At 36.8% G+C, this 16,493-nt stretch overlaps 1 protein-coding gene across 1 annotated transcript in view; it reads right to left on the bottom strand.

Moving 5' to 3' along the window:
* HPGD (15-hydroxyprostaglandin dehydrogenase) overlaps positions 1 to 16,493 on the bottom strand; it is a 33,730-nt gene continuing 17,237 nt past the window's right edge. The window contains exons 5-7 of the mRNA XM_059926197.1: positions 4,752 to 4,828; positions 1,978 to 2,141; positions 1 to 983 (exon numbers count right to left, since the gene is read on the bottom strand). Of these exons, the coding sequence (XP_059782180.1) occupies positions 845 to 983; positions 1,978 to 2,141; positions 4,752 to 4,828 (380 nt within the window). The 3' untranslated portion in view covers positions 1 to 844. The remainder of the gene's footprint in view (positions 984 to 1,977; positions 2,142 to 4,751; positions 4,829 to 16,493) is intronic.

The raw sequence follows: 16,493 nt of genomic DNA on the forward strand, positions 1-16,493 counted from the left end.
TTAGAAAAAAAAAGTTTTATTGAAAAGTAGGCATTTTTGAAATTGGTACAAATAAACAAAGAAGTAATCTGAAAAATATTACATTTGTATTTTATTCTTAATAAGCATGTTTTAGGAGCACTAACTATCCTTTTTGCTATAACTATTAAAAGTTTCATTCCTGAGATTTTTGTAGTCAAAATTCTTAAAGTAAGCAAAGAGGAAAGAAATGTTTTCCCCAGATGGGAGGCTGAACTGTGGATTAACATCTCAGCCAGTTAATTTCTGTCACTTTTCCATACATTAGATTTTTCATTTAGGATATATTCACACTGTAATTTATTCCTTACCTACGGGCCCCCAAAGGTGCCACATCCTCAAAGAGCTGAAATATTCAGCTGAAAGATGGTATATAAGTAAAAGTTATCGTTACTAAATATTTGCCATTGTAGGTAGCTTCCTTCTTTTAAAGTGCGAACATGGAAACAAAATGAGTTTTTCACATCTGGTTTGATATAAATAACAATTCAAGTATCTCCTTTAAAATGACGTTCTGAAAAACATTAACATTTATGAATCACAAATTTAAATATATTCTCTGCAAGGCAGAATATTCCTGGAATATCCTTTGTTTTAATCATTACTTAGACTATAAAGATCAAAACCTAGCTTTGGTCCATGTCATATTTTTGATAGTTCCTCATTTTTTAAATCTATATACTTAGCTAATCATTTAGAAAAAATGAACATCACATGCATGAAAGGAAAGCTTCAAATGATAACATTTCATTTAAAAAGCTGTCTTCAAATGATGTGGTCTAAGTCATTTGTGCTTATTTTCAGTTAAAGCTGACATATAAGATGTTCACTGAGCTTTCGTGTGAAATGGGGTTGTATCATAATCTTGAAAATGAATTCCCTTAGAAGTTGTGATCTTCATTATAGCCCCATTCAAAGTGTCGTCTTCAATGAGTGTTATTAATCCATTGGCAATCATTGATGGGCTAAAAATAAAGGAAACATCAGGGTTTTAAAATTAAAGAATGAGGCATAATTATCACATCGTCTTATTTTTGAAGTATCTATCACCTTTAACATGTAATAGGGAAATGTATATCGTGCAGCTATTGCTACCTTTGTTTTTTATTCGATTAGGTAACTAAATTATAAATTTAGTGGTAGATTTCCACACCCACCCTTCTGTTATTTTATAGCAAGGATTCATAAATTTATATTTATTATTTACACTGAGTAAATGATTATTTTTCCATCTTTAACCTATCAGTAGAATTTAGACTTATCAGATAGAAATGTTTATTAGAGTAGAAATTTGAAGAATTGTAGCTAACATTTATTGAACGTCTATTATTTATCTGCTACTGTTTTAAGTACCTTACATACATCAACTTATTTGTGGACTTTCCAAAGTCCCCTAAGTTTGTTTTAGTATTATCCCCATTTTACATGCAAGAAAATCAAGGTAAGTAGAGGTTGATGGATAAGTTCATGGTGGGTGTGGTGGAGTCAGGATTAGGTCCAGATGACTCCGTCCTGTGAGACGCCAACTGCTCTAACTCAGACAGGGTTCCCCAAACATGTGTGTTGATCAGTTGTTTCTTAGGAAAGTGGTTGAAGTCGGGGGGCATATTTAATTTCACAAAGGGTATGTATGAATATTGCTTGGAATTTAGGCAGATAAGGTATCATTGCTTCCAAAGACAACTAAACATCACCTTTTAAAAAAAGTATCTGATTATGGTTGAAGGTATTAATGATGCATTCTTTATACCTAAAAGCAAAATTCATGATGTGTCAACATATTCTATTCAGAAACCCAGAAGAAGAATTTTTTTTCAGAGATTTTGTCAAACCAAAACTTTGAAGCTTGCATGAGTTTCTCAAATTTAAAAGCTAATTTTTTTCCTTTTGATTGCTTATGTCTAGATAGCACTTTGCTCCATTGTATAAAGGAAGATAGATAGGTATAGTTTTACTTACTCCAAAATCCCATAGTATTTCATCATATCCTTGATATGATCTGTGTATTCTATATATTGTCCCATGTTCTCTTCTTTCTCGATGGATTTGAGGATGGGTGTGTTAACAAAGCCTGGGCAAATGGCATTCAGCCTCACACCACTGTCCATGAGATTAGCAGCCATCTGCCAATGGGAAGTAGAAGGTTGCAGATTTCAGGAGTTTTGTAAATGTATAACATAGGATAAACTGATAATTAAAGCTAGTTAAAAGACGGATGTGAAAAGTACTAGACAGCTATCCTTCTAGCTATATAACGATGACAATGGTAAGGCTGACTGGTGGCAGAAAGTAAAAGAATACATAACTAAAGTGCTGAACTAATTCTTGCAAGCCTCACCTGATTACTTTTTTTAAAAAATCAATATTACTGGGCAACTCCTGAAAATACTTGATTATCTAAAGCGCTCTTATCTACTGAACACTGCAGGCAGCTAAAGGTAATAAGCTGAGGCTTAGAAATGATATCCCAAGTTTTCTTTGAAATTGGGGTTGTATTAAAGAGAATACTTACTTAAAGAATACTGTTAGTGGAAAATTTTAGGACTTTGATTGATTCTAAAGACACTCAGTAATTTGTACTATCTGGAAGACAATTTTAATTATTTTTAGACTAACCTTCTTTGGCTTTTATTTGAACTATTTATAAAACAAAGTGTAAGTCAATTATTTGTGGATTCCATTTGCTTTCTTGCTAAAATTTATTCATAACCCCCCTAATCAATATTTGTGGTGCTTTCAAGGTTCTCTGTGGACAAGCACAGAGTAATAAGAAATTTGAGTTGCCCGATGTGGACTAAGGTCAAATAAAACGATGCTCTGCTTTCTTGTTTCAGCTCTTACACCATGAACAAGTGTCCTTTTCGCGGTACTTGCCCATGTTTTTCTCATCTTTGTGCTTGTGTTGGTGATTTTGCTATCTGAAATGTCTTCAAGGCATAGTGCTGAAGTGCTGTCTAGTATTTCTAAGTGCAAGAAGGCTGCAATGTGCCTATGGATAAAATACACGTTAGAGGAGCTTCCTTCAGGCATGAGGTATAAATGCTGTTGGCCATGCTAATACAATACATATTAAACACAATGCATATTAAATAAGGTGTCTTTAAACAGAAATATACATAAAACTAGGCTATGTGTTGATTAGTTATTCAAAATGTTGTAGCCAGAGGTTCACAGGAACTTAACCCTGAATTTCCCCTATGAGCAACAGTTTAGTACCCTCTAATTCAGTGTTTGCAAGTGAATTTATAGAACGTAACTAACAAATAATGAGCATCAACTGTACAGGTGTCCAGTCTTATAACTGTAAATGCAACAGGTCTGGTCTTTGCTTTGATTTACTTTGCTTTGTAGTAGTGTTATGTGTTCATTAAAAGTTGAATTAAAGATTAAGTCTTTGCAAATTAAATTAAAATTTCCAAGCAATTTCAATTAAGAGTGTGAGAGCTGCCAATCTTCCTTTTTGACTGAACATTTACCGTTCACCATCTGCTTTCTCTATCCCTAGCGTTTCTTGTTATCAATGATTTCCTGTTCGTCTGGCCCCTCTCTCCATTTCACCTAGACTAACCCCTGTAGAGGTCTCCCAACTGCTCTTTCCTTTTCTGCACTTGTCCTCTCTCATACATTCTTTCTGAATCTCTCTTTTTTTGTCTTATTTTGTGTTTTTTTTGGCCATGCCACGCAGCTTGCAGGATCTTAGTTCCCCGACCAGGGATTGAACCCAGGCCCTTGACAGTGAGAGTCCTAACCACCGGACTGCCAGGGAATTCCCATACATTCTCTAAAGAGCAGCTAGAATGGTCTTCTTCAAATGGAAATATAATCTTGTCACTCCTGTGCAGAAAAGACCCATTGACGGCTGCATTTAGAATAAAATCCAAGCTCATGACCCTGACTCATAAGCCGCCTTTCGTCTGGCTTCTGCTTACATCTCCAGTCAATCACCATGCTACTTTCCCCTTGCTCATCAGGCTCCATTCAAGCTGCCTTTTTTTGTTTTTCAGTTATTATTAAAAGGCACTTCATGCTATCAATGCATGTGGTCAATTAGTTCTAAAATAGTCTTCTAAGCTCTGTACACTTTCACCCTAGGTCTCCATGGAGACAGCATCCTTGACAACCCTATCAGGTAAACGCTGGCCGCACCCCTCCTTCCATTCTCCACGCTCTCACTCGTTTTTACCATATCTTCAGGGACAAGTAACACCTGGGGCATACTGCATGTTCCGTTTAAGGAAGTCTTAAGTCAATGATTTTTAAATTGGGAGTCAATTTCAAAAAATAAGGAATATCTTCCCATTTTTTACCCTTAAGGATATTTTTCAGTAACCTGTGTTTAGAATCTACTTCATTTTAAAATTATCTATTCTAGGGACTTCCCTGGCGGTCCAGTGGTTAAGATCTGTGCTTGCAGTGCAGGGGGCACGGGTTGGATCCCTGGTCGGGAACTAGGATCCCACATGCCGTGTGGTGAGGCCAATAAATAAATAAATAAATAAATAAATAAATAAAATGGCTAATTTCGTGTTAAAATAAAATTATCTATTCTATATTTGGTCCTTTACATGATCTGAAAACTATTTTTAATAATAAATACTGAAGTAGAACTTATTTTTCTATCTTTAATCCAGATGTATTGAATTCTGACTCTGGTGCCCTCTACTTCATAGAACTCATGCATCACACATGCACAGAAAAGAGAAAAAGAGACACTGCAGTCGTTGTATCCTTACCGCTGCCGAGCGTGTAAATCCAATTATGCCATGTTTGGAAGCACAATACACAGGCTGTTGTGCAACAGGCATCAGCCCTGAGACAAACAAATAAAAAACAAAAACACTTTTATTAAAAAAATAAGCAGACAAACCCCAATACTTGCTATGAAAATGAATAATTTGTGCCTGTTCCATTTTAAGATTAATCTAGAAAATACACTAAGGTAATCACTGGACAACTTTGTAAAACTCACTAGTCCAGGCATAGTTTATTCCTCCTATAACCTCTACTATACTGTCCAAAATTTATGGTCAGTAAGCTACCGCCTAGGGATGTAGCCAAGAGTGGTACATAAGTTTTTCTGCTTCCCTGATGAAGTCAAGAGAAGTCACTGTTATCTAAAACACCGAAAGAATCATCTTGAAATCCAGTAAGTTACTACCTAATTTTCAGTTTTTATGTCTGGATTTTTAAAAAGTGTATATTCTTTATTTTTTAAGGCTTCCAAATGGCTGAAGGAGTTTAAACTGCTTAAGCGGGATCTGGAGAGCATTATTTGTCTTCATTATAAGTTGGTAAGCATTCCCCTGTCACGAATTGCACTGAACAATGCCGCTAAGTGTTTAAGAAAATTAAAAGTTAACTTCTTTTGATTCTGATCTGTAGCAGATGCCTAGATCTTCTCATCCCATGACTTAGGAAAAGAAAACCAGAAATAAAAATGTTTGATCCTATTTTATTTCCTTTCATAATTATGTACTCAGCAACAGAATTCAAGCAGCTTTAGAATTGGCTTAATTTTCCATTTACACACAATAGTAACTGCTCAAAAATACGATTAAATCCATGGTGTGGCGAAAAAGTGGTACTGCAGCAGGTATGGCATCTTTTCTCCCCTATCTCCCAGCCCGACGTTACCCCCTCCCCGCTACCAGAAGAAACAAAACAAGAAAAACTGATTTTGCTGTAGTTATTATCACTGTCAAGCTTATTTCTCATAATGGTCAATTCTCTTATCTCAATCAACAGTGAAACTTTTAACTAGAGCCATTTGTACGTCTTGGCTTTTAACTGATTTCTTGAGTTAACGTGTTCTACCATTTTTAAAATTTGTGATTTCTCCAAGGAAGAGCGACCCCTGATTACTTTAATGTTATTAATGTCAAATGTCATGATACTACTAAATGATTCTGCTGAGACGTGGTCATCTCCACTCAGCTAACTAGTCCCAGAACCCCACCGCTGGAAAGCGTGTTGTACCAAAGTGCAGTAATAAAGGCGGACCTTAACCACTCCCTGGGTGCCTGCCAGGTCTCAATTTATGAAGTACGTTTGCTCAAGAGCAGTTTAAATCCCTGGAGATGGTAGATCACACAGAGTGCGTCCTCCCAATGACCTCAAAGTATGTAACGTGGTTCTCTTTTTGTTTTGTTTTGTTTTTTTCGGTTCAGTAACATGTGTAAGTTAATTAAGTTTGTCAGTGTCAGTCAACAAGAACTCATGATGCCTCCACAGGGTGAACAGGTGTATTAGGAGATCGAGATAAACAGAATAAACAGGTGCAGCCAGGCGTTGCTGCTTCTTGTTCTTGTAAGTAGGTCACTGTTCTACCCGCTCCTTCAATGTTTATGAGACCAAGGTAGTGGCTGTAGGTGGCATTCACGGGCAGCAGGAAATGCAGACTGAACCTGAGTCAGAGATGAACTGTTGACAGCCACAAAAAACGCAAGGATGTCAAAGATGAATGAGAATGAATTTCTGTTATGTATGTGCAGGCACTGAGCTTCCGAACCCAAACTGGTTCAAAGTGTCACAGCAGCAAAAGAGAGCAAATACTGTTGTGTTGGTTCTGTCTAAGAAGCCAGCTGCAAAACACATACTTTCCTTTAAAGGTAGAATTGCAGATGCAATTAGAATTTGTTTGCATTTTTAAAGTGGCACTTGGTTTTATGCCTCTCGTGGCACTCCAATGACATTTTCACTGCAATCCTGCAGAATGTTTCCTCTTGCATTGCTTTCACTCTCTGGCATTAGATCAAAGGCGGCATAGATCCATGTCAGACATTCAGAAATCAAGCATCCTTTTAAGATATTTTTACAGCTTTTTGGTATAACTGGCATACAATAAACTGCTTATATTTAAAGTGTGTGGTTTGATAGGTTTTGACATAGGTCTACACCCACAAAACCACGACCACAATCAAGATATGAACACAGCCATCCCCTGAAAGTTTCCTCGTGCCCTGTCATCCTGTCATTCTGCCTTTCCCCTCCCCCTAAGCAACCACTGATCTGTTTTGTGTCACTATAGATTAGTTTGCCACTTCTAGAAGTTTATATACATGTAATCATACAGTGTAAACTTTTCTGTCTGACTTCTTTCACTCAGGATAATTCTTATGGGATTCATCCATGTTGTAATGTGTATCAATAGCTCATTTCTCTTTCTTCCTTTTTTTTTTCCTCTTTCTTCCTTTTTTTTTTTTTCTGAGTGAATGGTATTACACCATAAGGATATACCTATCAATTGCATATACATTGCTCTTTTGATAGATATATTCAGTTTTGAGGTCTTATAAAAAAAAGAGAATTCTATTTTTCAATTATTTTATTTAGGCAAGTTGTAGTTAGTTTAGTTAAGTAGAGAGTTTTTCTTTATCTCCCCAGTACATGTAGATTTTAACTGTGGCTCCTTACGGTTCAAACAGGTAAAGATGTGTGGGGCTTTGTCCCTAACTTGCCAACTGACTTTCAATGTAGAAGTTTGCTCTCTCTCCCTCAGTTTGCTGCTTTGAAAAGGGAGGCTGAAGGGAGAGAGAAAAGGTGTTTTTTTTTAAGGCTTTTCTTTTTGACAGTGATTTTAGTTGGGGTGGAAATGTTTCAGAAATCCAACATTTTCTATTGGGTCTCACGATCCTTTTCTCCCTTCCAAGTATAACATTACTGCTGTTGTGGTCAACTTCAGTATCGCATTGTTTAGCCATACCTCTGTTACCAACCTTAGACCTGCAGCACCAACATACAATGTTTCCATGTGCTTCAAATAAAAACCTGTTCTGAGGCTAGTAATAAGGGTCAGCTCAGAGAATTGTTCAGGGTGTGTCTGACATGACTCTGGGGACACCACTCACATGGTAGTTTGTGGAGATTGTGCCCCACAGAGTTCCTGCAGTTTACAACCTGCACAACTATACCTGGCAGCCCTCCATGGTAGAGGAGGATGACGGAGCAAGAGACTGAGAAGGCTGAACCAGTGGAGGTAGGAAGAAAACAAGCTAAGCATCGTGTCACAGAAATTAAAGACAGGAATATTTTAAGAAGCCTAGAGTGGTTACTTGTATCACGTGCAGAATCAAAAGAGAAATGGCTTTTCTTTGAGATATGAACGTCTCAAAATCACTCATCTAAAAATAGTAGCCCTCTTGGTTTCACCTCCTTCTCCAGCTGCCTCTCCACTGCTGCACAGCTCACCCTAACCAGGCTTTCCTCTGACCAGTCCAGTCCAACAGATGTTGTGGCGGTTGCCAGTGACGGACGTCTGCTAAGGCCAGGTCTTCATCGTGCTTGATACCTTGCTCAGTAGCAACCAACACAGTGAATTACGCTCTCCTTGCAGCACTTCCCTCCGTACGCTGGTGTCCTTCCACCTCACACTCACCAGCAGGTCCTCCTCCACGTCCTCTGCGGGCTGCTCCTCCTTGACCAGACCCAGAAATAGGCCGGGGGACCCGAGAGCTGGTCCTGGTCCTCTCTGCTTTTCTATGCACACTCTTTCCTTAGGTGACCTTATCCACTCCTGTGGATGAAATTCATTCCCTCCATGTCTCTTTCATTCTCATTCTCTCTCTCTCTCACACACACACACACAAACACACACATACACACACACACACAAACACACATAATTTTCAAATTTAAATTCCAGATGTCCAGCCAAGATCTTTTACTCTGTCTTGAGATGGGAAATTTAGTCTTCTTCCCTTAAAATACAGTGTGTGCTAATTCAAAAGGTTTTATAGGAGTGAATTCATTTTAGAAATATGTGTTTGGTACCAAGTAAGCGCCAAATATAATGAAAGCATGTTTTAAATAGTTAGTTGAAATGTATAAAACCAAGGGGAGGATCACCATTTGACCAGAATGTTATTTCCTATACTACTTAACCATTTAAAAATGTCCTTTTAATTGAATTGGTCGAGACAGATTATAGCACAGTAGTTTGGATTTGGGGTGCCAGACTGGCTGATCTCAAATCCTGAATCCACCACAGTGAGCTCTGTTACCTTTGGAGGGGTTACTGCTGCGTACCATGGTGTTTTTCCTCTGTGAAATAGAGTAGTAATAGTAGCTATTGTGAGTCCTGAATGAGCTAATTTACATAAAATACTTAAAACTGTGCCTGACACATAATAAGCATTACCATTTGCTATTATCTTTATATAAATGTAATCATTTTTCCTAAAGATGAAACATCTCAAGTCTTGTTTATTGTTTTATTTACCTGTTTATCCACATTGTACCTTTTTATGAAAATGTATCTTTTGCACTAAAATGCCACAAATCTGGTACAGCATCCTAACTGGGTTTGGTTTCTGAACCTTGGCAAACCATGGACTCTTGCTAATCCTAATTCAAAAGTATTACAGAAGTGCATTCATTTAAGAACTATGTATTTAGTAACTTTAAATACAAAGGATATTGACGTAGTATTTTAAATCTGCTCTATTGAGAGCCCCTGGCGCAGGGGTAGGGTAGAACTTTGATATCTGACCATCCAGATCACCCCATCTGACTTCACAGGGACTTCTGTCAGGATAGTGGCTACAGGCCCAGTTGCTAGAATGAATTTGGATTTTTTAAAATCTTGCAAATTAATTCCCATATGCACAGCAAAATTATTTCGTCTTCATGTTAAAGGATTTAAGAATAACGCAACAAAGGACTGAGACCATGAGAGAACAGTCTCTAAAAGAATGTTATTTTGTTTGATGTTGTGAGGAATCCTTAATTGTGCTTAAAAATGGATGCCTTATATTTAAAAAGTTAAGAATAGATTTTCAATACTTATTTATTCTGGGCCCAGCACTCTGCAAGTTTACTTAAAGAATTGTGAAATGGCTCTCTCTCCAAAATACAACACGTAATTAGTTGCAGGTTTATGTCCGTCCTAACTGTAGATTAAGAAAAATAATCTCAACAGAGGGAGAAATTCTACCCACGAAACAGAGAAATATTTTCTACAGCCACTCAGGATAATAACACCAAATGGCACCGACTGATGGGATAATTATGAAAAAAAATTTTAAATACCTGAAAATGACACATGTAATTATAGAACAAATAAAGAAGTCATTTGGAAAAGTAAAATATCATTTCCCTTTCCACATTAGTTCCTCTATCTTTAATATTCTTTCTACCTGTATTTACAAAAGATAACTTTAATATCTACGTTTCACAGAAGGTAAATCGCTCAAAAAGTTTTTGTGCAAAAAACTGAAATCTGCTCAGACGGCAGTTGTACTGAATCCTTGAACATATTTTCTTTTAAATGGATAGAAGTTATGTAAGATAGACTATACAGAAGTGCTAAAGAAATTCAGCTTAGGAAAGGAAATTGAGAATCTAAGGATACTGATCTTTGCATGATAAACTTGAGTTCAGCAGCTGTGCTAAAAAGCAGGGATCGAAATTCCTCACATTTTCTTTACAATCAGAAAAGAAACGGTCTACCCATCTTTCTGTGGTTAACCAGCACTTCTTTAATAAGGAAAGAAAAGAGAACTGGTGAGAATCCATTTATCTGTGTTTGTGCAGAAAGTGGACCAAAGTAACTAGTGGACTTCCTTATTAGATGCGTTTCCACACAACAGAACACCTTATCTGATGCTGCTTTTTTTCCCCTCAGTCACATGCTTGCCGTTAACAAATTATGTCTTAAAGTATGATCTGACATAAAAAGTGGCATAAACTTCCACAGAACGACTGCATCTTCTGTGATAAAAATCTTTCCAGAAAGGTAACCCCAGCAGCACTCTCCAGGGATTGTTAATTCTCAGAAAGTTGTCCCTAAGGTCCCATCACAATCCCCCTTCCTAAAAGTTCAGTGATCCCCTACGCTGTGATCAGAGGAAACCAAGATGAGCTTTCTCAGCCACTCAAAGAATGTCCCTGTGCAAACTAGAGGCTGGCTCCTCAAAGTGTGGGCCAAGGACCAGCATCAGAATTGTGGGATCCACCCCAGACTTACTGAGTCAGAATCTGCCTCTAAACAAAGCCCGTAGGTAATGTCTCTCATGTTGAATTCTAGAAGACTAGTCATTTTCTTAATAGTCTTTATGGCTAGGAAACCCTAAATCTTTTATCCATTCCTCAAAAGGCCTATTTATAAATATTTAGTCTTTCCTACTGATTCCTTTTCGTGTGTGTCTTCTTTTTTTTTTTTTTTAGAAATTTCATGTAATGTCTGAAACATTTATATTAACATATTTCCATACATATTTCCATACAAGTACAAATATAAGATTTTTAGAAATTTCATGTAATGTCTGAAACATTTATATTAACATATTTCCATACATATTTCCATACAAATACAAATATGATTTTTAGAAATTTCATGTAATGTCTGAAACATTTATATTAACATATTTCCATACATATTTCCATACAAATACAAATATAAGATTTTTAGAAATTTCATGTAATGTCTGAAACATTTATATTAACATGTTTCCATACAAATAACCCAATGAAAGTTTAGTATTAGTTGTTTGTTTTTTTATACTGCAGGTTCTTATTAGGCATCAGTTTTATACACATCAGTGTATACATGTCAATCCCAATCGCCCAATTCAGCACACCACCATCCCCACCTCACCGCAGTTTTCCCCCCTTGGTGTCCATATGTCCATTCTCTACATCTGTGTCTCAACTTCTGCCCTGCAAACTGGCTCATCTGTACCATTTTTCTAGGTTCCGCATACATGCATTAATAGACGATATTTGTTTTTCTCTTTCTGACTTACTTCACTCTGTATGACAGTCTCTAGATCCATCCACGTCTCAACAAATGACTCAATTTCGTTCCTTTTTATGGCTGAGTAATATTCCATTGTATATATGTACCACATCTTCTTTATCCATTCGTCTGTTGATGGGCATTTAGGTTGCTTCCATGACCTGGCTATTGTAAATAGTGCTGCAATGAACATTCGGGTGCATGTGTCTTTTTGAATTACGGTTTTCTCTGGGTATATGCCCAGTAGTGGGATTGCTGGGTCATATGGTAATTCTATTTTTAGTTTTTTAAGGAACCTCCATATTGTTCTCCATAGTGGCTGTATCAATTTACATTCCCACCAACAGTGCAAGAGGGTTCCCTTTTCACCACACCCTCTCCAGCATTTGTTGTTTGTAGATTTTCTGATGATGCCCATTCTAACAGGAGTGAGGTGATACCTCATTGTAGTTTTGATTTGCATTTCTCTAATAATTAGTGATGTTGAGCATCTTTTCATGTGCTTCGTGGCCATCTGTATGTCTTCTTTGGAGAAATGTCTATTTAGGTCTTCTGCCCATTTTTGGATTGGGGTGTTTGTTTCTTTGATATTGAGCTGAATGAGCTGTTTATATATTTTGGAGATTAATCCTTTGTCCGTTGATTCATTTGCAAATATTTTCTCCCATTCTGAGGGTTGTCTTTTCGTCTTGTTTATGGTTTCCTTTGCTGTGCAAAAGCTTTGAAGTTTCATTAGGTCCCATTTGTTTATTTTTGTTTTTATTTCCATTACTCTAGGAGGTGGATCCAAAAAGATCTTGCTGTGATTTATGTCAAAGAGTGTTCTTCCTATGTTTTCCTCTAAGAGTTTTATAGTGTCCAGTCTTATATTTAGGTCTCTAATCCATTTTGAGTTTATTTTTGTGTATGGTGTTAGGGAGTATTCTAATTTCATTATTTTACATGCAGCTGTCCAGTTTTCCCAGCACCACTTATTGAAGAGACTGTCTTTTCTCCATTGTATATCTTTGCCTCCTTTGTCATAGATTAGTTGACCATAGGTGCGTGGGTTAATCTCTGGGCTTTCTATCTTGTTCCATTGATCTATGTTTCTGTTTTTGTGCCAGTACCATATTGTCTTGATTACTGTAGCTTTGTAGTATAGTCTGAAGTCAGGGAGTCTGATTCCTCCAGCTCCATTTTTTTGCCTCAAGACTGCTTTGGCTATTCGGGGTCTTTTGTGTCTCCATACAAATTTTAAGATGATTTGTTCTAGCTCCGTAAAAAATGCCATTGGTAATTTGATAGGGATTGCATTGAATCTGTAGATTGCTTTGGGTAGTATACTCATTTTCACAATGTTGATTCTTCCAATCCAAGAACATGGTATATCTCTCCATCTGTTGGTATCATCTTTAATTTCTTTCATCAGTGTCTTATAGTTTTCTGCATACAGGTCTTTTGTCTCCCTAGGTAGGTTTATTCCTAGGTATTTTATTCTTTTTGTTGCAATGGTAAATGGGAGTGTTTCCATAATTTCTCTTTCAGATTTTTCATCATTAGTGTATAGGAATGCAAGAGATTTCTGTGCATTAATTTTGTATCCTGCAACTTTACCATATTCATTAATTAGCTCTAGCAGTTTTCTGGTGGCAGTTTTAGGATTCTCTATGTATAGTATCATGTCATCCGCAAACAGTGACAGTTTTACTTCTTCTTTTCCAATTTGTATTCCTTTTATTTCTTTTTCTTCTCTGATTGCCGTGGCTAGGACTTCCAAAACTATGTTGAATAATAGTGGTGAGAGTGGACATCCTTGTCTCGTTCCTGATCTTAGAGGAAATGCTTTCAGTTTTTCACCATTGAGAATGATGTTTGCTGTGGGTTTGTCATATATGGCCTTTATTATGTTGAGGTAGGTTCCCTCTATGCCCACTTTCTGGAGAGTTTTTATCAGAAATGGGTGTTGAATTTTGTCAAAAGCTTTTTCTGCATCTATTGAGATGATCATATGGTTTTTATTCCTCAATTTGTTAATATGGTGTATCACATTGATTGATTTGCGTATATTGAAGAATCCTTGCATCCCTGGGATAAATCCCACTTGATCGTGGTGTATGATCCTTTTAATGTGTTGTTGGATTCTGTTTGCTAGTATTTTGTTGAGGATTTTTGCATCTATATTCATCAGTGATATTGGTCTGTAATTTTCTTTTTTTGTAGTGTCTTTGTCTGGTTTTGGTATCAGGGTGATGGTGGCCTCATAGAATGAGTTTGGGAGTGTTCCTTCCTCTGCAATTTTTTGGAAGAGTTTGAGAAGGATGGGTGTTAGCTCTTCTCTAAATGTTTGATAGAATTCACCTGTGAAGCCATCTGGTCCTGGACTTTTGTTTGTTGGAAGATTTTTAATCACAGTTTCAATTTCATTACTTGTGATTGGTCTGTTCATATTTTCTATTTCTTCCTGGTTCAGTCTTGGAAGGTTATACCTTTCTAAGAATTTGTCCATTTCTTCCAGGTTGTCCATTTTATTGGCATAAAGTTGCTTGTAGTAGTCTCTTAGGATGCTTTGTATTTCTGCAGTGTCTGTTGTAACTTCTCCTTTTTCATTTCTGATTTTATTGATTTGAGTCCTCTCCCTCTTTTTCTTGATGAGTCTGGCTAATGGCTTATCAATTTTGTTTATCTTCTCAAAGAACCAACTTTTAGTTTTATTGATCTTTGCTATTGTTTTCTTTGTTTCTATTTCATTTATTTCTGCTCTGATCTTTATGATTTCTTTCCTTCTGCTAACTTTGGGTTTTGTTTGTTCTTCTTTCTCTAGTTTCTTTAAGTGTAAGGTTAGATTGTTTACTTGAGCTTTTTCTTGTTTCTTTAGGTAGGCTTGTATAGCTATAAACTTCCCTCTTAGAACTGCTTTTGCTGCATCCCATAGGTTTTGGGTCGTCGTGTTTTCATTGTCATTTGTCTCTAGGTATTTTTTGATTTCCTCTTTGATTTCTTCAGTGATCTCTTGGTTATTTAGTAACGTATTGTTTAGCCTCCATGTGTTTGTCCTTTTTACGTTTTTTTCCCTGTAATTCATTTCTAATCTCATAGCGTTGTGGTCAGAAAAGATGCTTGATATGATTTCAATTTTCTTAAATTTACTGAGGCTTGATTTGTGACCCAAGATGTGATCTATCTTGGAGAATGTTCCGTGCGCACTTGAGAAGAACGTGTAATCTGCTGTTTTTGGATGGAATGTCCGATATATATCAATTAAATCTATCTGGTCTATTGTGTCATTTAAAGCTTCTGTTTCCTTATTTATTTTCATTTTGGATGATCTGTCCATTGGTGTAAGTGAGGTGTTAAAGTCCCCCACTATTATTGTGTTACTGTCGATTTCCTCTTTTATAGCTGTTAGCAGTTGCCTTATGTATTGAGGTGCTCCTATGTTGGGTGCATATATATTTATAATTGTTATATCTTCTTCTTGGATTGATCCCTGGATCATTATGTAGTGTCCTTCCTTGTCTCTTGTAACATTCTTTAATTTAAAGTCTATTTTATCTGATATGAGTATAGCTACTCCAGCTTTCTTTTGATTTCCATTTGCATGGAATATCTTTTTCCATCCCATCACTTTCAGTCTGTATGTGTCCCTAGGTCTAAAGTGGGTCTCTTGTAGACAGCATATATATGGGTCTTGTTTTTGTATCCATTCAGCCAGTCTATGTCTTTTGGTTGGGGCATTTAATCCATTCACGTTTAAGGTAATTATCGATATGTATGTTCCTATGACCATTTTGTTAATTGTTTTGGGTTTGTTTTTGTAGGTCCTTTTCTTCTCTTGTGTTTCCCACTTAGAGAAGTTCCTTTAGCATTTGTTGTAGAGCTGGTTTGGTGGTGCTGAATTCTCTTAGCTTTTGCTTGTCTGTAAAGCTTTTGATTTCTCCATCAAATCTAAATGAGATCCTTGCTGGGTAGAGTAATCTTGGTTGTAGGTTCTTCCCTTTCATCACTTTAAGTATATCATGCCACTCCCTTCTGGCTTGCAGAGTTTCTGCTGAGAAATCAGCTGTTAACCTTATGGGAGTTCCCTTGTATGTTATTTGTCGTTTTTCCCTTGCTGCTTTCAATAATTTTTCTTTGTCTTTAATTTTTGCCACTTTGATTACTATGTGTCTCGGCGTGTTTCTCCTTGGGTTTATCCTGTATGGGACTCTCTGCGCTTCCTGGACTTGGGTGGCTATTTCCTTTCCCATGTTAGGGAAGTTTTCGACTATAATCTCTTCAAATATTTTCTCTGGTCCTTTCTCTCTCTCTTCTCCTTCTGGGACCCCTATAATGCGAATGTTGTTGCGTTTAATGTTGTCCCAGAGGTCTCTTAGGCTGTCTTCATTTCTTTTCATTCTTTTTTCTTTAGTCTGTTCCGCAGCAGTGAATTCCATCATTCTGTCTTCCAGGTCACTTATCCGTTCTTCTGCCTCAGTTATTCTGCTATTGATTCCTTCTAGTGTAGTTTTCATTTCAGTTATTGTATTGGTCATCTCCGTTTGTTTGTTCTTTAATTCTTCTAGGTCTTTGTTAATCATTTCTTGCATCTTCTCAATCTTTGCCTCCATTCTTATTCCAAGGTCCTGGATCATCTTCACTATCATTATTCTGAATTCTTTTTCTGGAAGGTTGCCTATCTCCACTTCATTTAGTTGTTTTTCTGGGGTTTTTTCTTGTTCCTTCATCTGGTACATAGCCCTCTGCCTTTTCATCTTCTCTA

This window comes from Balaenoptera ricei, chromosome 6, assembly GCF_028023285.1.
Source record: "Balaenoptera ricei isolate mBalRic1 chromosome 6, mBalRic1.hap2, whole genome shotgun sequence".
Lineage (NCBI taxonomy): Eukaryota > Metazoa > Chordata > Mammalia > Artiodactyla > Balaenopteridae > Balaenoptera > Balaenoptera ricei.